The sequence below is a fragment of the Urocampus carinirostris genome, chromosome 9 (assembly GCF_059441175.1).
Source record: "Urocampus carinirostris isolate Australia breed hairy pipefish chromosome 9, RoL_Ucar_1.0, whole genome shotgun sequence".
NCBI lineage: Eukaryota > Metazoa > Chordata > Actinopteri > Syngnathiformes > Syngnathidae > Urocampus > Urocampus carinirostris.
Window position 1 is genome coordinate 37,647,013 of NC_142357.1, and position 22,444 is coordinate 37,669,456.

Sequence of the window (22,444 nt, forward strand, 5' to 3'; positions counted from 1 at the left end):
GATCCAAACTAAGGTTTTCACTTTCTATCAGGGGTTTTCAAGAGGTTTTAGGGTTTCTAACAGCTTTCAGCTTCATATTAAGGTTTTAAACCCTAACCCTAGATTTGGGGTTTCTTTGAAAGGTTTCATTTCAAGTACGTTATGAGTCTAGTCGTTTTCATTACATTGATACTGGTTTATCAAATATGTTATCTAGTGGTGCCGATTAAATAAGGAAATGTTTAGTTGAATATTATACTTTTCAAAAAAGCAACAGAATTACAAGCTGTTAATAATACCGCTAGAGCTATACTCATCTTTTATGACTTTACATGGGAGACTCATCAGAGACAGTATCTGTTTTTTTTTATTTACTGAAAAAGTATTTGCCTCAGAAAAAAAAGTGTCATCAATACTGACAAAACAAATTACAAACACAGAAAGATTCAGATTTCATAATCATTTTTATTTGAAACGTCAGTGTCCAAGAGAAAATAAAACAGCAATATAAATATTAGCATAAAAATAAGAGTAACACAAGAAAAGAAAGCATAGGAAGGGAAAGAGCAAGGGGCGGGGCTAAGCATTTGGATTAGAAAGATAATACAGCAGGATAGTACTAATTCAGCAGCAGACATACGTATACATATATAATATTTATAGTTTTTTGTTCATATGGACAGAAAGAATTCACAAGATCATATCACTGCAAAAAAGGACGACTTACAGGATAGAAACAGATTTTTTTTTTCTTTTTGTTTTACATGGCGATAAAAGATAGAAGAGGAAAGTGAACACAAAAATATGCGCAACACTTATATCACGAGTTAACTAGTCTACATGTGTCACTTATCTAAACTTATCTTTCTTTATATACAGCGGAGAGTTAGTTTGTTAGTACATTGCAACACAAATGTCCACTTTTTTTTTTTCATCTTGGAAAACGCTAACACATTCCAGTAGTGAATTTGTGATTTTTTTGGGGGACGGCGGCGCAAGAAAACACCCGGTTCACAGGGTTTTATTTACAAGCGACCCCAGCCAGGGTCAGTGCATTGGGGATAGTGGTTGGCGGGGCTTGGGAGTGGGCGGATCCTCTGTACATTCAGTGGTTGCTATGCTAGCGCCCGTTCCTTACGCTAGAAAAAAAATCGTAATACTTCATTTGGATGTGGTTACTACTCAGTGCAATACTTTGACTTAGTCGCCGCCGATTAATGGAGAAACAAAACAAAACTGACGTCTAGAGCCGTCATTGGCACTGAATGAGGAGCATTGAAGGGGCGTTTTTTTAATTTCAATTTTTTAACATGTTTGACCTTGCATGCTCTTCTTAACCGTTTCAAACTACAATAACACAAGTTTTTTTTATTTGCTAGCAAATTGCTACATGTGCATTCCAATGATTTGGCAGGGGGCGTGGCCGAGGGGCGTGGCAACCCCCTTTTTTACACGCTTATCTAGCATAAAAGTGTTTCAACTTCAAATGAGCATGCAGACGAGGTTTGTAGTAGCGGTAAAAGAGCGCCCACGGTTAGCTTAGTGGCAATTGGAGTTCCCGCGGAGGCGGAGCTTACATTGAAATATGGCAACCGGGGTATGCACGATATTTGACTGAAAAAAAAAAAACACGAAGAAACTCTAAATCTGTCACTTGTCAACCATGGGACGTTTTTGTGTCTTAGCTATAATAAAAGAAAAAAATACCATATTTTCTGGACTATAAGGCGTATCCCAAACTGGCTAGAAAATTGAAAGCTCACCCCATAATCCGGTGCGTCTCATATACCGCAAAATACAGTGGATAAGGTTGGAAATGCATACAGTATCTATAGGCGTGTGTTGCCCCAGGTTGTGGCAATGAGGCCCCCAGTTATACAGATAACATATAAAAAGGCATTTTAGCTGATTTCATTATCACATTATTTTTACACAGTCCATTCTCTAACATTTGTTTCTGGAACCAAGTAAAAATAATGTGTTAATGAGATCAAATCAAATGCCTTTTCATATCTCATCTGTATCACTAGTGATCTAGTGGTTAGGTTTTGGTGCTTTTCACTGGCGCGACTTGGGTTTGAATCCCGTTGCAAACCACTATTTGCAACATTTTTTGACTGATCAATCATTGCACTAATTTACACTGTACGTGAATACGGTAGCTCTTACTCTGTGCGCCTTATAGTCCAGTGTACCTAATATATTAAAAATATATCACAAAGGACTATTTTTGAGGGATGCATCTCATATGGTGTGCCTTATAGTGCGGAAAACACGGTACTTATCAGAATGACCCACCCAGTCCTAATCAGGAAGTATCAAAGCCACGCCCACTTTTCCTCGTTCCTGTGGCGATACTTCATGGTAGGGTTAGTGGGATCTCATTTGTGGTCAGATCTTCTCCCTTTTTACTTCTTCTCTTTCTTGGTTGATTTCTTCTTGGATGCGGGGGTCTGGGCGGCCTTAGGAGGCTCGGGCTGCCCCTGCTGGGGTGGGGGCAGGGCCTGCTGGCCGGCCTGCTGGGCCATGGCCTGCTGTTGCTGCTGCTGCTGCGGGTTCGAGGTGAGGGTGGCGGTGCTGCCCGGGATGTAGACGTTCTGCCGGTAGTCTGGTACATGCTGCAGGGTGAACTGGGGGCTGTAGCGAGTGCTCAGGCCCATGGTGCCGGGCCCCAGGGTCCCGGATGCCTCATTCACTGAAAAAAGGACGAAAACACAGAATTTAAATACTGAATCAAGCAAACAAATCCGCCAAACACAAAACGAAATCACTCTTGAGGATAATTAACATTGTAACACGAAGTGGCCAATCAGAGGTGAAGATTTTGACTAGGCCATGATCCTTTAAGCCACACCCTTAGTCTCAAATCAAGATTTAACACCGATTTATTAGCGCATCTTGGTATATGCATGCTATCTCCCTTTGATATTAAAATAAAGGTAAATTTAGTATTTTAGTACATATTTATAGGTAAATATTAGCCATGCCCGAAAATTATCGAGTCGACAGTTATTAAAGTGATATGACGTCGATAATGTGTCACTTGATGCAAGACTAAAATACTTAATTTAACCAACACTATTTGTTAGAATGATTTTAAGCACTCTATCAGAATATATTTGAATTTTCCACAGAAGAACTTGGTCGTGTATCTTCTTTACCTCTTTGTTATGTGAGCAAGGAGAAAAAGAGATTCTCTTGTCATAAAGATATTAACTATCGATGTTCCCCGTTAGACTATATTTTGATTTTGTATAGAAGTACTTGATTGTGTCTCCTCTCTACCTCTTCATAATGTAAGCGAGGCATCGGAGAGCTTGGGCAAGATAACATTCAAAGTTTTACAGGCCTCCTTAAAATATATTTAGATTTTTGATTGAAGTAAATTAAAAATTTCAGTGGTATGGTCACATCACAGGATCATCAGGACTGTCTAATCAAATTCTCCAGGGCACAGTCCAAAGGGGCAGGAGGAGAGGAAGACCCCAAAAGAACTGGGCCAACGCCACCTTTGCCACGACCCAAGAAGAGGCCAGGGATCGTCAACAGTGGAGAAAGCCGTCCAGAGTTTTGTCCTCATTGGTTCGCCTACGACCCAAGCGGTTAAGGATCCGTGGACGGTGAATAGAATTAATAGCAAACCTTAACTCTCTACCTTTTCATAATCAGAGCAAGGCACTAGAAAGCTTGGCCAAGATGAGGTTCTAAACATTTTATGTATCACATTTAAATATAATTAGATTTTTTTATAGAAGTAGAAAAAACCTGGTTGTGTCTCCTCTACCTCTTTATAATGTGAGCAAGTTATTGGAGAGCTATGTCAAGATAAAATTCTACGTTCCTTATTTGAATAGATTTTTTTTTTTTTCGATCACGCCAGTAGCACAACTTGGTCATGTCTTCCCTTTACTTCTCCATAATGTGAGCGAGGCACTGGTTACAATTAATCAATGATTGTTGTGATTGTACAGGTTTCAGAACTTTAAAGAGTACATTGAGTTTTGTTTATTTCATTTAGTTTGCTTCAACTACTATTGTGTAAAGGTAAGATAATAAGCCAAGGCATCCTTGACATGAAGAATATGATTCATTGTATAACATTTAAATATGAACTATGTTCATATAATCATATGTATTTCTTGCTCATAACAATACATTTTCATTTCTAGTTATTACCAACATCATTAAGTAGTTGTCAATTGATTATTTGAGAAAGTCAAGCTATGTCCAATAAAAGAAACATTGTGTTATTAAAATGTTCAAATTTCAAAAGCTTCTGTGATTAATTTGCTTTATACTTTTATTTATCATGAATGTGTGAAAACTCCCTTTTAGAGGTCCTCTCTGACGTCTCCTACTTTGTCCTCTGCCAAGCTCATAATTCTGCCTCAGCCTCTGCAATGCAGAGCTACAAACTCTAAGCATGCCCCTCCCCTGCAACCCCCCACCGCTCGAGCTGTTCTTTATGTAAACATGGAAAGTGCGCTGCCCTCGCTTCCAGCCTTGACGTCGCTCTTCCTTCCTTCCTGCGACTTTACAAATGAACACTATCTTTATTTTTTACTTTTTAATGAAACACTAGATTTGAACCTTATCCAAGGCCTAACCCAAGGACTGACCCTAACTCTAGACTTAACCCTCGCCCTCATCCAAACCCTAAGCAAAACTTTAACCATAGCTCAAAGCCTAACCCAGCCCTGACAAACTAACCCAACCCTAGCCCCAATCCAAACTTAAACCCTAATCATAGCCCTAGCTTTAAACTCTAACCATATTTTGCATTGAACAAACTACAAAGAAATTTCAATAGACAATGAATAGCAGCTTTCAACCGGACATAACATTGATCCCTGATTATACCGCCACAAAATTGTATACTGCTACTACCGATACTACAAAATATATAATACAGTGGAACCTCGGTTTCCGAACGCCTCTCAGTTCGAACAAATCGGAGTCCGACCCAAAATTTCGAGAAATTCTTGCTTCGCTGTTCGGTCAAAAAATCGGAGTTCGAACGCCGGTAATGCGTGAGTGTGTACGCTAGGGTGCGATGCTGAGCGGCGTACGGGTGTTTCAGCCCCTTATTACAGGTGAAAAAAGAAAAGTAGTGCGTACAACTATTGCATTTAAGAAATAAATAATAGCAAAATAGGAAGGAGGTGTGCGAGCGCCTTCTGCTGACCATCACAAAGGTAAGAAATCCTATTCACAAGATTACGATAACGTACGATTAGCCTGGGTTAGCTTTAAATTTACGTTAAACATTGAGGGTGTTGGAACGGAGCCCCTTTCCAATGAACCGCTCACCACTTGTTGTGGAGACCCGGGTGCTAAATGACTTGTACTTTTTATTTTTACACGTTCATGATAGCGTAATCTTTCGTACGGAAGATTACGATAACGCGAACGTACGATTAGCCTGGGTTTTTATGTTTACGTTAAACATTCAAGGTGAACATTCAGGGTGTTGGAACGGATTAAAACGATTTAAATTATTTTTAATGGGAAAAATGATTTCTGTGATCGAACAAATCGGTTTTCGAACAGGGTTCTGAACGGTATATGGTCGAGAACTGAGGTTCCACTGTACATGTTGTTTTTGGGGTGACATTTCTAGTATATTCTTTTGTTCTTTTGTAGGAAATTGTATTCAAATCAATAAAGACTCAACAATGGTACCAAGTTTAAAAAAGAAGACATTACAATAAAACATTGCTGTCATGGAAAAATTAAATCCCCCTTATTCATTTTTGTGGGACTTATAGTGTTTTGTTATCCTGAATATTTTTGAGTTCAGTCTTTTTCACTTGACGAAAAATAATAACCATGAATATATTTCCTAATATGGACATAAACGTCGGAAAAGTGGATTAAAAAAATGTGTCCTTTGAAATCCCTGTCTCACCATTGGCGGCAGCCATCAATGCCTGGAGCTGCTCGGCTTCAGTCGGGGGTTGGGGCCAGGGGCCGGTTCCCATGGCGACTTCGGGTCCTCCGGGAGCCCTGCGAACGGGGGAGGGGGGCACAAGAGATGAAGTTGAGTCGGACAGTAGACAAATGGGTCACGCTGATTTCTAATCTGGCTTCTGCTAGCAAGGCGCAACAGATCACCGTAAACACGTCAGTAGAATTAAACGAAAAGAGGATTAACTGGGAACAGCATGGACACCTGCTTTTATATATTTTTTTCCCCAAGCCATTAAAGGACTTGGTAATGTGTGTCATTTAAACGCAAATGTGACTAAAATTTCAAATTAGGTTAAAATGTCATGCAATGTTCGCAAAATGCTAACCGTAAAATGAAAGCCGTCCTTTTTAATACACCGAAGTCTGAGCTTTCGCATGGCAATGCGAATAATTTACTCTCAAATACGACTAAAATTTTGGCGGGCTTTAATATGTTCTGATGTCTACCATCATACGCAAACTTCAAAATAAAACTTCCGCATTCGAATACATTGATTTCACGGCTTTAACGAGACGAGGCAATGTGAGCAATTTAACAGCGACTGCGACTAAGATTTCATCGGGCACGAACATTTTTTTTAAATGTCTAGCGTTGGACGCAAAACAGCAACTTCAAAATAATAGCTGTCCATTTTAATATACTGCCGTCAAAGCTTCTACAGGACTTAGCAATCCAAGTCATTTATCCGCTAATGCGATGAGATATTCATCCGGAATGTTTTGATGTCGTGCATAGTCTGCAAAACGTCATATTAAAAATAAAAAGCGTCTATTTTAATATATTGATCTCTTCGTTCTTACAAGATACGGCAATGCGAGCAATTTACCTACAAATGCGACAAAAAATTGTCAAGCAGGGTTATGTTTTAATGGATTGGATTGTCTGAAAAATGCTTACTTAAAAATAAAAGCCATTCATTTAAATACATTGACGTCAAAGATTCCACATGATTCTGTAATGCGAGAAATTTACACTCAACTGTGACTAAAATTTCTTTCAGACCAAAGGTGTTAATGTCAAGCGTTGTCCACAAAATGCCAACTTTAAAAAAAAAGTTATTTTCACTTCACTGATATTGAGGTTACACTTTACTGATATTGAGGTTAATATCTGCAAATGCGACCAAATTTACAGTGCCTGAGAGTAGAAAACCTCCTAGGCTACTATGTTCCCTCTGCATTATGTTCAGGGTTGGGTAGGGTTACTTTAACTGGATTTCTTTCAATTACTTTTGGATTACTCCAATACCAATTATGCTTATAAAAGACAAAATAAACTAAATATGAATAACATTATGACTCAACACGTGGTAAGCTTTCTCTCCTGGCTTTGATCTCCGGCAAAACTAACATAAAATGCGACAGAAAGAAAAGGAAAATAAATCCAAACAGCTTGCCAACATCATTTTTGCCGTTCCATGTATTCGGTTACTCCCCAAGCCTGCACAAAATTTAGTAAATGTATTCATATTTAGTTTCTTTTGTCTTTTATTAGCATATTTGGTATTGGAGTAATCCTAAAGTAATTGAAAGTAATCCAGTTAAAGTTACCCTACCCAACCCTGATTATGTTTTGAACGTTTTGATCTAAAAGTCATAGCTGGCTCTCCCAAACAAGGATGCGACCAAATTATCAGCTGTGAAAATAAAGTTAAACATTTGATCACACCAGTATTACCAGTGGAAGAGTTAGTGTGTTGATGAAATAGAGCGTAAACATTAAAACGGTTAGGCAAGATACATTAGATTGCAAACAAACAAAAACAATCAAATTCTGACACAACAAAAGCCCTTCAATGCATTCAAAAGCAATAATTGCATGTTCCTGAAGCGTGTATTCCTTTATAAACAAGCAAAAACAGGTGTGATCAAAACTGGTTTGGTGCGACCAAAGTTGAGCACCAGTGCAAAAAGTCATTATCTCCCTATCATCGCCTCAACTCTCACAAAAAAAGTAAGAGTGCTTCATTCTAACTTTAAAAACTTGAGTGGTGCGACCAAAGTTGAGCACCAGTGCTACCAGTGCAGTAAGTTGTAAGTCATTATCACCTTCTTATTTCTCAAGATACAAAAACTAAAATGCTTTATTATTACACATATAGATGCGACCAAAACTATGTGTGAAACCCTGAGCCGTTACCTCACTCTCATCACTCGAGATACCACATAAAAAATGAATAAGTGCTTCATTATTGTTTCAGTAGGTGCAACCAAAACATGTGTGGTGAGACCAAAGTTCAACACAAGTCCAACATTTGTGAAAAATCCCTGAACCATTATCTCCCTCTCATCACTCTCAAAAATATATAGAATAAAAATCTCACTTAGATAGTTGCGACCAAAATTTGGTTGGTGCAACCAAAGTTGAGCACCAGTGCAAAATAAAAGGTATAAAGCCCTAAGCCATTACTTCCCCCTCCTTGCTCTATGAATAAACAAATACATTTTTGAAACAAGTACCTTTTGAATAGGTGCAACCAAACCTTGAGTGATGCGACCAAAGTTGAACACCAGTGCAAAAACCTGAACCATTATCTCCCTTTCATTGCTCAGGAAAAAATAATGAAATACACTTTAAAAGACGTGAGCAACACTTGAGTGCTGCGACCAAAGTTTAGCACCCGTGTTACCAGAGCAGACCAGTGCTACCACTGCAGAAATGGGTGTAAAGCCCTAAGCCATTATCTCCCTCTTACTGCTCAAGATAAGAAACAAAACAAACAAAAATGAGCGCTTCATTTGCGCTAAATGAGCCTCTGGCTTATCAAGTTCTCCCTGCAGTCGGTATTATCACTTCCTGTGGGCAGCGTTGGGACATGCGGTGGGTTTATGACGCTCAGCTGCATTTTACTGGTTTTTCCTACTCGGTGGCCTCAAACTGGGAAAGTGGTTGACGTTAAGTCAACCAAACTACACCAAAAGCCACGTGGGAGCACACAGAACATGAAGGCAACACAGCCAAGCCGAGGAGATCACACAAACTCCTTTTTGTTTGCTTTTATTTTTTGCACGCACATAAATAAAGTAGACCCCCGGGTTACGGTGTCCCTAGATTAGAATAGTTCTAGGTTAGGATGTAAAATACACGACATTTTCCCCCACTATACAACAACTTCTTTCACATGGTCAATTTTTTTGCAATGTTCGTACGTATGTAGAGTTATATGTTTAAGATCCCTGTCTGCTTTTGGTTGATGTCATATAAAATGCTGGTTTTCTATTGGTCAGTGTCACAGCGTCATGCTATGCTACATTATGCTATTAGCCGAATTCCCTCCAACAAGACTTCCTTTCTAGCTTTTTGTTCAGTTCAGAATCCTGATTTAAAAATCTTAATTTGTTTAGCTATGGGTCCTAAATCTTGCAGTGATGCTAAAGGGAGAGGAAAATAATAAAGAAATATAAAGAAGTACAATAAGCAACATGCATCATTACCCTGGCTAAGGGATATGGCCATAACCAATAGTATTTTAAGCGCTATATTCCCTAGCTATGGGTCCCAAGAGCTGCTATTATGCTAAAGGGAGAAGCAAAAATATGACAACCAAAGAAATGAAATTTGCGATTATTAAAAGAGGCACACGAATTGCTGTTTGTTAATTGACCATCGGGACTATTATTAAATATAAGAAAGTGATTAAAGCTATGCAAGGTTATTATCATTTTGAATTTTAGTCCACCGTCTTCTTCCCCCTTTGCATCCACCTGCTACTCCACTGTACCAGTGATATAAGAACAAAGGAAAATACCATTTTAGTTTTCCTTGACTATTTAATCGTATATTGCATATAAGTAGTATTTACTACCCACAATTTGGTTTTAATGTTTTTTTCTGGGTTATATGATTTTAATCTGCCTTCTCTTCCTCACCCTCTGCATTCACCTGCTACTCTACTACACCAGCTCAAGTCCCATTACAGTTTTTCTTCACATTTATAAAGTTATTTGATCATATATTGCATAAAACTCGTACTATACATGATTTTGTTATTTTAATCAGTTTACTTGGGGTTCGGAACACATTTGCCAATGAGTACTTTTCTATTCCCCGCTTTCTGGCAATTCCACCTTGCGATCCTCAATTTGTTCACACCGTATCCCGGGGGTTTCCTGTAAGGCACTGAGACACGTCCTTCCTACGCCACAGCAGGCATTGTGGCCTAATTTGCACACCAAGCTTTCGGGGAGACTAAGACAAAATCTAGCACTTGCTACAACAAACACTCAGCCCGGGCGCACTAACACAAGAACGTCTCCGCCCTCTGACCGGCACTTCTGATTGGCCGGATTTTAAGCGTTGCTCGGCTAGGAAAGGCGGAGAGTGAGTGGGCAAAATTTGGGAGTACCTTGTCCCACTCTTCGGCGTCCATCGGATATGTGTGCCGTATGGCATGTGGGGACTGGAAAAACAACATTGTTATTGTTCAGGAAGGTCTATTACTTTGTGTACAAAGTTGTTTTTAAAGTTGAAAGAAAAATCTATTTTGTGTCATTGTGGAGAGTTATATTCGGTCATATATATATATATATATATATATATATATATATATATATACAAATATTTTTTTATTAAATCGTATTTTTCTCTTTGAAGTCTTTTAAGACATGTTCATCCAAGAGTTCCATGCCTAATCATTTTGATTGCTTTCATGTTATCATTGACAATTAAGACTTCAACTTTATTTGAAGGATTTTTTTTTCATTTGAACGAAGAAAAATTGTGGAAAACGAGAACTACTTCCAAGAAAAAGATATTGTCTGTATATTTTTTCACATGAATTCATGTTTCTTAAAGAATAAGGAGGAATCAGAATTATGAATTATATTTTTCTTTTTTTTCTATTTCTTATTTTATTTATTTTTATCTTATTTCATTACAAACTATTTAATTTATAAATAAAATGGGGAAAACATGATGACAAAATTGAATTTAAAAAAATCTGTTCACACTGGCAGTTAATGATGCTCATTTTAAAGATTTGTATTATTATTTGGACTAAAAACAAAAGGGATAATTTTAAAAAAAAATAGGAACTTGTAAAATTTAATTAATTAAAACTAATATTTATTTATTAATATGTTCATATTTTTATATATCGTTTATATATTAAAATTGGAAAATGTCCCAAAATATCTTGCTATACAAAAATATTAATTTCAAGGTTGTTTTTTGTCATAAAAGCTGAAAATTTTCTTTAAAACGTTTTTTTTTTTACATTTTCTATGACCTAAAAACGAAAAAATATTGGAAATAATATAGTAATAATAACATAATTAAATAATATAACCAATAATCAAAATTTGACCAAATTAATGTTCTATTTGATTTTTACTTAATTTGGTGAAAAATGTCAAATAAAATCTTGCTTGGTTTTAATATTTGTAATAGAAAAATAGATTCCAAAAATATATACCCCCAACAAAACATAAAACGAGAAAAAAATCCCTGAAAGATCGCCATTTATTGGGTTATTTTTTAAATACATACTTTTTATTCGTGTACAAAACCCCTGATCAAATTCATAATAGCTGTCTTAAAAACAAAGGGGAATTTCTTTCAATGGTTTTATCTTGTACCCGCTTCTACCCCCAGCTCAATAGTGGATTTTTCCAAGAAAAACCCTCCTGACCTATTTCTTTCCCCCAGCTGGCGTTAAAATAACTAACTCTGCAGCAAAAATGCAGATTCCGGACCCCGAATTCTCTCGTGGAGTCGACTTGATTAGAAACACACGTCTCTTGTGGAGAAAAAAACTGTACGGGCCCCCTCCTCCATTGGCTCAAGCTTGCAAACAGAAAGGGAACGCGAGGGGAGGGGGTCGGGAGGCTGCGGCAGCCATTTTAGAGAGCATCGCTGAGGAGACTGCCTTATGTGTGTTAGATTATTGCAATAAATGTGTAATAACATTGTAATTACATAGTCCTGTATGTATTCTTGTGTGAGGAATGTGCATGTACTCACCCACTGGGTCCCGGTCTAGGTCCCTGGTTAAAGCGCCAGTCATTGTTGGGGGGCTTTTGCTGAAAAGAGAAGAAATACAATGAGTCGCCTGGTTCGGAATTGACAAACTCGATGTGGGTTGGGACGGGATTTGGTGTGTTTCTATTTTATTTTTATTTTTTTTGTGGCTGACACAACTGTTGGTATGCGTGTGTGTGTTCAAAAATCTTGGCAGTTTTGCAGGAAAACCTAAAAAAAAAGCGTAGCACAAAAAGATGCTTTATCCAGACCAAAGCAAACGATCCAAATAGAAAAGAAACTAGGAAAAACTATTTGACTAGGAGAATGTTGTGTGATAAGGAAAATAATTCTCCGTATAATTAATTCAGTTCTTCTTACCCCTGTATGGTACGTGGAAGCCCAAAAAAAGAAATAAAAAGAAGTGTAGCACAAAAAGATGCAGTATCCAGACCAAAGCAAACGATCCAAACATAACACCAGCTACGAAAAGCTACTCAGTTAGGAAATAATTGTAAAATAAGCATATGTATAAGTACATCAATTGAATATTATTTGACTTACTATTGTATGACATGTGGGGGCCATTCATTAACCAGACAAAAGCAATCGATCCAAACGAAAGAGTGGTTATGCTTTCTGAGCACACTATGAAAAGTTTGGTTAAGAAAGTGTTGTAAAATGGATTTAATTCATCTGAGATATTATTTGACTTAGTACAGTATGGCAGGAAGAGGGTCAGACAGGACCAGACCAAAGCAAATGATCCAAACGGAAACATTTTTGTGCTTTCAGCGCATAAAAACGCAAAGTTTGGTTCGGAAAATAAATATCAAATAAGCCGTATGATCATTCGTTTTTACGGTAGCGGATTTTAAATATGATTTTAACGCCATTTGGGGAATACAAATAAGTTTAATTGATTATCCTATTACAATATGACTAAATAAATTAGCCTTTATTTTCTCAACGTACTCATTTCTTGTAAAAAGTGTATTAATACATAACACAAAATAAAAATATTATTACTGTTTTGAGTATTAAGTATTTTTTTTTGTAAAATAAGGACTATTTAAAATGTATTTACTTTTCATTATTTTGCTTTTTTTGAAGACTTGGTTAAGGAAAAAGGGAATTCTTGATTTTTTTATTCATCAACTGTAAAATAAAGGGAGCATTTTTTTCAGAATACTTTTTGGGAAAATAAACCTTTTTTAACTTACTATTTGGAGTACAGTGAGTCAGTAATTACTTTTGGAGTTTTTTTAGTAAAAAAGGATACTTAAAATGTACTTATTTTTTATAATTTTGCTTATTTATTTCAAGAATCAAGGAAAAAAAAAGAAAAAGAATACATGAAATTAATAAATTGTATTTTCTTCTTTTTTGGACTTACTTTTTCTAAAACTAATTTTGAGCAAAATGAAAAAAGAATAGCTTAGTGCCAGCCAATCGACATTGGGGCTAACATTTGGAATGACGCAGACCAAGTTTTACATGTTTGCGAATTGAAATGGTCATAAATTAGCTCTGTAATGCTAGCATCTAAATAAGGTCTGGCTTGTCGCTAACAAAAACTTCAAAGCAGAGAAAGACACGAAATTCTGAGAAAGTGTTGTTAAAAGCTGGGCTGCGTTCCCATTTTAACCCCCATCTCTATTGTTCTTGGGTGCAAAAAAAAAGAAATAAACTCCTCCCCAACTGAAAGCCAGCTTCGACTGGCTCGCTTCACCTTTGAAGTTCTGCCAATACACAATCGTTCTTTCATAAACCTTTTTTCTCTTTTATTTCTTCTTCTAGACGAAACAGAAAAGGGATTTTTGGTCTGTTTCAGTATTGAAATTTAGGGTGCAAAAATTAGGTGCATCCCTACTGTTATCTTTTGTGAACGAAGCCCCCTCTGTGTGACCAGACACCCTCCCAGAGTGGAAATCTGACCTCCCGAACTGGCTCGGAACCCTTTTTTTGGTCTGCAATCTGCCACATCTTCAAGTTACATAAACAAACTCTGACCCATCCGAGTTGTCTAGCCAGCATCTGGCGAACATCTGTCTTGCTAAAATAAAATGTGAAAATATTTGGGGGATTGTGCAAGAAGTACTGTTCAACTGCTAAAATAGAATTCCCGTCAATTGCTGCTGACACATACGGTAACTGGAAAAAAGACTTTGTGTTCCATTTTAATAAACAAACACAAGCAGGTAACCGAAAAAAAAAACCCTGAGGACATTCTCCTGGAGTTGCCTGAGCCAGTTAGATGGGAAAATGTTCTGTATTTGCATAACAACTTGACTAGCCTGCGCGGAAACAAACGAGGAATATGAAAATATTAGCCAGGATTATATAAGGGAAACGTGAACTCACGTATTTTCTTGACAAATAATAATGATGTGGAAATTGAAATAAATACTAAAAACATACATTTTACCCCATTGGCAGATGATTGTGGTCATTTCAAGTACCCTTGACTAAAAAAAATAGAATCTAAACATTGCCTTTTTAAAAATATCACTTTAAGATTTATTTTCAGTATTATTGTTATCGTTTTCTTATAACATTTGAAAATGGTCCTAAAAATCTGCAAAATAAAATGTGTGCTGTATTTCCCACTTGGAAAAGCTTAGTTTTAATTTAAATAAACTATTTAAAACACAGTATAATAGGAAAATTTGAAATATGGTTGATTTGATATTTTAATTTATATTTACATTATCATCTTTTTATTGTGATTTGATTTATGAATTTCTTATTGAGTTGTAATATTTTTAAATGAAAATAATCGTATTTAAAATAGAAAATAAGTTTCATTTTCTATTAAAGATTGATTTAAAATACTATTTTGTAAATAAAAATAACCCTATTTAAAATAGAGAAAATATTATTTTAAGATTTTATTTCGATTTGTATACCTTATTCAATAAAACTATTATTTTTTAAAGCAATAATCTCAGTTAAAATGGGAAAAATCAACAGACAAGACCCCTTTTTAAAGCTTAGTTCAAAAAAAGCTAAATTAATTGGAAAAATATAAAATTCAGTTGATTAAAAACCAATGACAACTTACATTTTCCGTTGGTAGAACACCTTTTATAGTTTTTTTGCTTGTTTGTTTCAAAAGGCTGCCCTATAAGTGGACCAAAATCAGGTTGTTTTATTACTAGCTTAATCCCATGAAAGCAAAATTCATCAGAATTCTATGTACACATGATTATAAAGACAATTTGAGGTTTGTTCCCTTTCAAAATAAGCCGAGAAAGGTTAGTATTTTTGTCAGACTAGTATAAGTGTGGTGAGTGTATTTATGAATACTACACTGGCTCAGAGACAGCTTCTTCCCCAGGGCCATCACCACCCTAAAGAGGCGCACAAAATTTTGCGACTTTTTGTTTTTTACTCTTCTTTTTTTGCTGCTGCTAAATAATTATAGCAAGAAAATGAAAATATATACCTTGTGAATTATATTGTTTTTTTCAACTGCTGCTGACAAATGTTATTGCACTCTTTTTCCATTGCACTATTGTTTTGAAGCACTATTATGTCACATTCGCGATTATCGCACTATTATTACAACATAGGCCAGTCTCTAAGCACTGCGTTCTTTTCTGCCGTTTAACCTGATGGTCTTTTTATCATTTTTCCTCTTGGAAATCTTTATTACATTCAATTGTTTTCAGTCTAGTTTCAAAATAAACTAATGAAAATTTATTTTGAAATACGGCGCTAAAACTAGCAAGCCATACATCTCAAAAGAACGTCCGTAGTGGAAGAGAAGGAACATTAGTCACCGGCGCTCACGGCCGCTTTCTAAAATTACCAGGGACCAACACACTTAGCAAGCGCGCTAACATGATGGTGTCAAAGCATTAAAGGAAGCACTTTTTTTCCTTCTCCTTTTGCTAACAAAAGACCTCGGGCTACGCTAATCAAATACAGAAAAAGAATGGTAAAAAGATGAGACAATGGAAAAAGCAGAAAGAACATTCTGTTTGTTTAGTTCAAGGACGAATCACACATGTGATTTTTCCGCCATTTTGATAAAAGAAGCCACAACAGAGGTTCATTAGCAGACAACAGGAAGTAGAATGTCACGCTAGCTGACCCTGCAACTGCCTGGTGTAGCTTCCCCTTTGCTACATCAGCGTTTGTATATTCATTTTGATTTATTATAGCTACTAACATTTAGAGATAAGATAGGAATGAGTAATGCGTGTTCATACATACTGCAGTTTTTTCAGCACGAAAAACTTCACTGAACACTAGCACTCTGTGCTAATTCTTAGCACAGAAGGAGTCACTTGTTTTTAGTTTAGCAGTGAAGAAGAATTATAGAAAATTATATTTGTTTTGGGGTAATGAAATGGAAATTGAATAAATACATGGTAATCTTTAGCGGAAAACAAAAATACGCTAGTTTTTACAATAAAGAAAGACATTTGCTGCCACCATAGACAAACATGATGCCGGTTTTCAGCGCAAAAGAGGAAAATGTTACTTGCCAACCTAAAGAAGAAGACTCTTGTTTTTATGATTTAAAAAGAAGCTACTTTTCAACAAAGAAAGCGATAAACACTAGCTTTCCATGTAAAAGAAGACCAAGCTAGTTTTCAGTATAGAAGAAGACACTTGTTTTCAGTATAGTAATAGTAGAGTAAATAAGCATAGAAGACAATTCTTGTTTTGTGTAAAAAAAGATAAAATAGAAAACAAATAAGCTTAAGAGAAGAATATGCTTATAGCCGGTGCAAGAGAACATGAAGACGTTTTTCAGCATAAGTGAAGAAAATGTTACTTGTCAACAATAAACTATAACATGATACAAAAATGTACTTTTCAACTGTAACTACTTCAACAAAGAAAGCTATCCAAGTAAAAGAAAACCTCACTCATTTCCAGCATAAGACACTTATTTTCAGTATAGTAGAAGAAAAAAACAATCATAGGAAAGGAATCACTTATTTTTGTTGTAGAAAAATAAGCGAAGTATGCTTGTTTTCAGGATAAAAAGGCGCTAGTTTTCAGCTAGAATTCCTTTTCACATAATAGAAGAAGAGGAAACCGTTCTAGAAATCATCATTGTTTTCAGGGGGATAATAGTTATTTAATAAATATATGGTTGTTTTTTTAGAATTAAAATACTCCAGAATATGACACTAGTTGCCAGAAGAGAATATAATGGCCGTTTCCCGCATAAAGTAATAACTTGCCAATGTAAAAAAAGGATGACACAAGTTTTACGGTTAGAAAATAATACAAATGTTGTTTTACTAATGTAGCCACTTCGACACAGAAATCGATAAAAGTCAGCCTATCGTGCTGAAGACAAGGGTAGTTTTTATGATGGAACAACACATTTGTTTTTAGAGATCAAAAAATATTGAATCAAATTCATTCGATTTATTGCCTAGCCCTTCATTTATAGCTTTAACAAGCTTACTTGCATTGTAGTATTGGACCCTTTTTTACTCATGGCTGCCCCCTCTCTTGTTTGAAATGTACTGCAACCTCTGTTCAGCTATTTTTATGTTGTAGAGGCTAAATGTTTTGAATATAATGGATCGTGCAAATACGTTTTTTTAAAGGAATGTTTCTTAAATTGTAGCTAAGGATTAAGACCTGTCCCCCCATCGAGTGGACCATGATGTCCTCACCTCGTTGACAAGGTGCTTCCGGCTGAGCGTAGTATTGAGCGTGTTGTTGTGACTCATGATTGGTGTCTTCATAAAGACAAAATCGCTCCTGCTGGAGATAGTGGAATAGCACGGCCGGTAAGTGCGGGTGTGGGGGTCCTGGGGGCCTCCCACCACCTCCATATAACGTATCGGCCCGTCCGTGTTGAGCTGCAGGTGCAGGTCCTTGCCCGGCCGCTGGTGGTAGCGGTTGGCGCGCTGGTTGCCGAAGCAACAGTCGCAGCAATCCGACTCTCCGGCGCTGCCCCGGCGTAAGCATCGTCCCACCAGGACGGCGAACGTGATGAAGGACACGCCCGAAACGCAGGCTAATGAGATGATGAGGTACAATGTGATGTCCCCCATCCCACCGCGGGGGGAGAGTGGGGTGTGGCGAGGTCCGGTGGGGGGATCCGCCACGCCTTTTTCTTCCACGGTAACGGTGACGTTAATCCGGCAGGATTTTGGCGGCTCGCCGTTGTCCTGGATAACTACGGCGAAGTTGTACAAAGAGCCAGAGTCCTCCTCAGCCCATTTACGGGTGGTGCGGAGGTCGCCCGAGTGCGGCCCGATCCGGAAAGTTCCGGCGTGGGGTCCGGGCGCAATGGAATAAAACAACCAGGCGTTGTGCCCGCTATCGGCGTCCACGCCTACTAGCTTCTCGATAAGGTACCCAGGCCCAGCTGATGGAGGAACGCTGAGCTCCAAGACTTTGTCGTGGGCCCCGGCCGGATACACCACCGCCGGGGCGTTGTCGTTGGCGTCCACTACAAAAACGTGGACGGTAACGTTGGTGGTCCTAGGGGGGAGGCCAGCATCCCGGGCTTGGACCTGGATCTGGAAAGCTTTAATCTGCTCATGGTCCAGAGACCGCATGCTGAAGATCTGTCCAGTTTCCGGGTTGATGTAGACGTATGAGGAGACGGGGGAGTTGTGGACCTTACTCGGCAGGATGGAGTAGGTGATGCGGGCGTTGTCCCCCAGGTCCTGGTCCGTCGCCGTGACAGAGGTGATGGGTGAACTAGGGGGGTTATTCTCCAGGATGTCCACCGAGTACGAGTCTTGGGAAAAGGTGGGAGCGTTGTCGTTGACATCGGAGAGCTTTACCACGAAGGAGGTTTGCGACGACAAGGGGGGTGAACCCCCGTCAGAAGCTCGGATGACCACCTTGTATTCTGATTGGACCTCGCGGTCCAGCGCCCCCGCCGTGGTCAGGCTATAGTGGGTCCCGACCGCTGAGTTAAGCTTGAACGGAAGACCAGGTGAGATGCTCAGACTCACCTCTCCATTTTTGCCGGAGTCCAAATCCCGAGCACTGATAAGGGCGATCACAGTTTCGGGGGAGGAGTCTTCTGATATAGGGCTGGTTAGTGACGTCAAAGTGACTTCCGGTGCGTTGTCATTGACATCTGTGACGTCGACGATGACGTTACAGGATCCCTCCATGGCGGGGGAGCCCCCGTCTCGGGCTTGGATCGTAAAATGGTACGACGTGGCTTTCTCATAATCTACCTCTCCGTTCACGCGGATTTCCCCACTTTTCGCGTCCACGGTGAAAAGTTTCCCCACGCGCTCTGGCGTGTATTTACTAAACATAAAAGTGATTTCTCCATTACGACCCGAATCCGCGTCCGTGGCGTTTAATTCGGTGACTAAAGTGCCAAGTGCGACATTCTCCATCAAGCGGACTTTCTTAACCGGTTCATCAAAAACAGGCGCGTTGTCGTTCAAGTCCAGAACTTTTATTAGCAGCTGCGTGGATCCGGATTTCTGCGGTTGTCCGCCATCCACGGCCGTGAGCAGCAACTCAAAGTTGTCCTTCGCTTCCCGGTCTAATAGTTTGTCCACAACCAGCTCCGGGAACTTGCTCCCGTCGCTTTTCGTCTCCAGGTTGAGAACAAAAAAGTCATTTTGCTCGAGGTGGTACGTGCGTAAAGAGTTGGCGCCCACGTCCGGGTCGTGCGCACTCTCCAAACGGAACTTTGTACCAATCGCAGCGGCTTCCGATACCTCCAAAGAAACGCTACTGGTGGAGAATTTCGGCGCGTTGTCGTTTACATCCAACACCTCCACCACCACGCGTTGGATCTCTAACGGTTCCGACAAAATAATCTGAAGGTGCAGCGCGCAGGAAGCGCTCGACTCACACATCTGCTCCCGGTCCATTTTCTGTTTGATGACTAAATCCCCGGTCGCTGGCCGGACTTCGAAATACTCCGTGTCCGATTCGGAGACCACCCGCAGCCCCCTTTGGACGATCCTCTGGGGGCTCAGGCCCAAATCTTTGGCGATGTTGCCTACGATGGATCCCGGGCTGAGCTCCTCCGAAACGGAGTAGCTGAGCTGGGCGGAGGCGGTGGCGAGACAGGCCAGGAGGCAACAGAGCCCCCTTGGATCCATTTTCCCCAGAGAAAAAAAGTTCGGTCCAACTTTCACCGATCGGTGTCCATTTTTAAGGCGAGTGCGTCCGGTTCGGTAGCGCGTGCGGCCGCTTGACGGGACTTTCTGACGCGATCATGACGGTCCACGAGGAAACTGGGCCGAAAACGGAACTTTTTTTTCTCCCTCTGTCCAACTTGGCTCTCTCCCCGCCTTCCCCCACTCGTGGGTGGGGCGAGTACGCTCAGGACTCTCCCCTCTTTTGGAGCGCGCACACACAAAAGTCTCACTCACTTACCCAAATGTACATGATAAACTTGTTTTTTTCTAAACTCTCTTTTCTATGAACTTCTTTCGAAAAGACACACACTAAACGAATACATATTTTTGATCTAAAATGTATATATTAAAAACAACCAAGACGCATTCACGTGATGCAGGTAATGCAGGAAAAGCAAAAGTTGTGAGTATATTTCTGGCCAAAAGACGGCGCCATATACTAACTAGCCAAACTCACAAACGGTCCCAAAAAGCAACACAACACTCGTACCTTTTCTATAAATAGGAAAAGGCTTCACAGGAAATACATTTAAATAAACTTATTGTATTTTCCAGAGAGGTTTTGTATAATGTTTTCTATTCCAAGACACGTTTTCCTTTAAAATTAGGATGTATGCCACGCTTTGTTCAAAAGTTCCATACTTAAAATGATATTGTGTATTATTTAGAGCCTCTGAATGGTAAAATCTTAATTCATTTAATAAAATAGTGATTTGAATAATAGGCAAAATAAATAAACTAAGATATAAATATGCATTTAAAAATCACTACTGAACTACTATATTTTACATGATGCTCACCTAGTGGAAACTGACATGATTGTCTGCCATGATGCGCGAAAGGATACCCCAGAAAAAAACAAAACTTCGTGAAAGTCTGGAAAGAAAAAAGTAAAAATGGTGCAGTTTGGTCACATTGAGTCTCAGTATCCCCCTTGTGCTTTTTAGCACTCGTTTTTAGTCGCACTACACAATACTGCGACACTGAATGGTTGTTACAGTGTCCCTTTAATCATCCCACAAGCTAAACTAAGGCAAGGAACACACAGTATGTTTCTGGCAAAAAGGCAGTGCCATATACAAACAAGCTAAGATCACAAAACTGCGAAAAGCAACAAAACACTCGTACCTTTTCTATTCATTAGAAAAGGATTTACAGGAAATATAAATTAGGCAACAGAGGGCGCATGAAACCAGGAACAAATTAAGCAAAAATGATAATTAGCTATAAAAATCTGACTAAGTATCAACTACAATCATAACACGATACTGCTGATTTCAAACAAGTAGTATTAATTTGTCATTTTTGAAGGGGTCACTTAAATTAATAATTGTTATAATAACTGGTTAATGTGAGAAGTGGACTGTCGAGAGGACGGGACCAAGATCGAATCTGCCTTATTTCCATCAACTTTTTTTCTTTCCGTTTTTCAATCGTTTATTAAAATAGTTGATTTTGAAATAATTGTAACCTAGCTTGTATGTGATGAACAAATTAAAAAAAAGGCAATCACTCTGTCCCAAAGTACTGTTTTTCTTTAAACTAGCTTTGGAATAGAAACAATGCCTGTCGGTGCCAGTCACAAATCCTATCCTCATCTGCTTACCTGCTGGCTCTCAAAAGTCCAAGTGCTGTCGGGCAAGGAAGCGTCCATGACGCTGATGACCTCCTTAAAATCGGTGGTGCTGCTGGGCTTGACTAGCGTGAGATCGCTGTACTCTGACATGGGGGACATGTAGGAGCGGAAGGAGTGACTCTGAGACATGACGTCTCCTCCCAGAACCTCCACATACTTGATGGGTCCGTCCGTGTTGAGCTGAATGTGCAGGTTCCGGTTGTGTTTTTTGTCTTGGGAATCCCGCCTGACGCAGCAAGCGGGTCCGGTTCCGCCCTTGACACACTTGACCGCCAGTACTAGCATGGTGAGCAGAGCCAGCACTGACACGGACGCCAATGCCAGGATGAGATAGAGCGCCATTCTGTCGCTTTTCTTGCTGGGCTCGGCCGCGTGGCGTCGGAGTTCGGAGGCGAGCTCGTCGGCACCGTGGTGCTCCTCCAGCAGGACAGACAGCGTGACAGTTGCGGACTGAGCCGGCTGGCCATGGTCCTTGACCTCCAGGATCAGCCTCTGAGAGGAGTCGTCGTGCTCTGACACGGCGCGTTTTGTCCTCAGTTCACCCGTGTGTGGCGCCAGCGTGAAGAGAGAGACATCGGTTGCCTCCATCACTTTGTAGGCGATCCAGGCGTTATGGCCCGAGTCTGCATCCACGGCTGTCACCTTGGTGAGTAAGTGGCCTGCCTTGGCCCAGCGGGATAGCCTGAGGTGGGAGGCAGCGTGGGGAGAGGGGGAGATGACCGTGGGAGCATTGTCATTCTGGTCCAGGATGAAGACATGCATGGTGGCCTGGCTGCGCAGGGGCGGAGAGCCCTG

General features: G+C 39.4%; 1 protein-coding gene across 50 annotated transcripts in view; it reads right to left on the reverse strand.

Moving 5' to 3' along the window:
- Positions 1-424: 424 nt before the first annotated feature.
- Positions 425-22,444, reverse strand: part of LOC148360213 (protocadherin gamma-A4-like) — a 275,781-nt gene continuing 253,761 nt past the window's right edge. For 36 of the 50 annotated variants that reach the window (XM_088343703.1, XM_088343709.1, XM_088343704.1 and 33 more), the window contains 4 exons: positions 11,912-11,970; positions 10,296-10,349; positions 5,888-5,985; positions 425-2,674 (listed from right to left, as the gene is read on the reverse strand). In XM_088343703.1, coding sequence (XP_088199829.1) covers positions 2,388-2,674; positions 5,888-5,985; positions 10,296-10,349; positions 11,912-11,970 — 498 coding nt within the window. In that variant the 3' untranslated portion in view covers positions 425-2,387. Of the gene's footprint in view, positions 2,675-5,887; positions 5,986-10,295; positions 10,350-11,911; positions 11,971-17,556; positions 20,133-22,444 lie in introns of those variants that run through there. The other 14 variants (XM_088343725.1, XM_088343724.1, XM_088343726.1 and 11 more) reach the window with 3 other exon arrangements.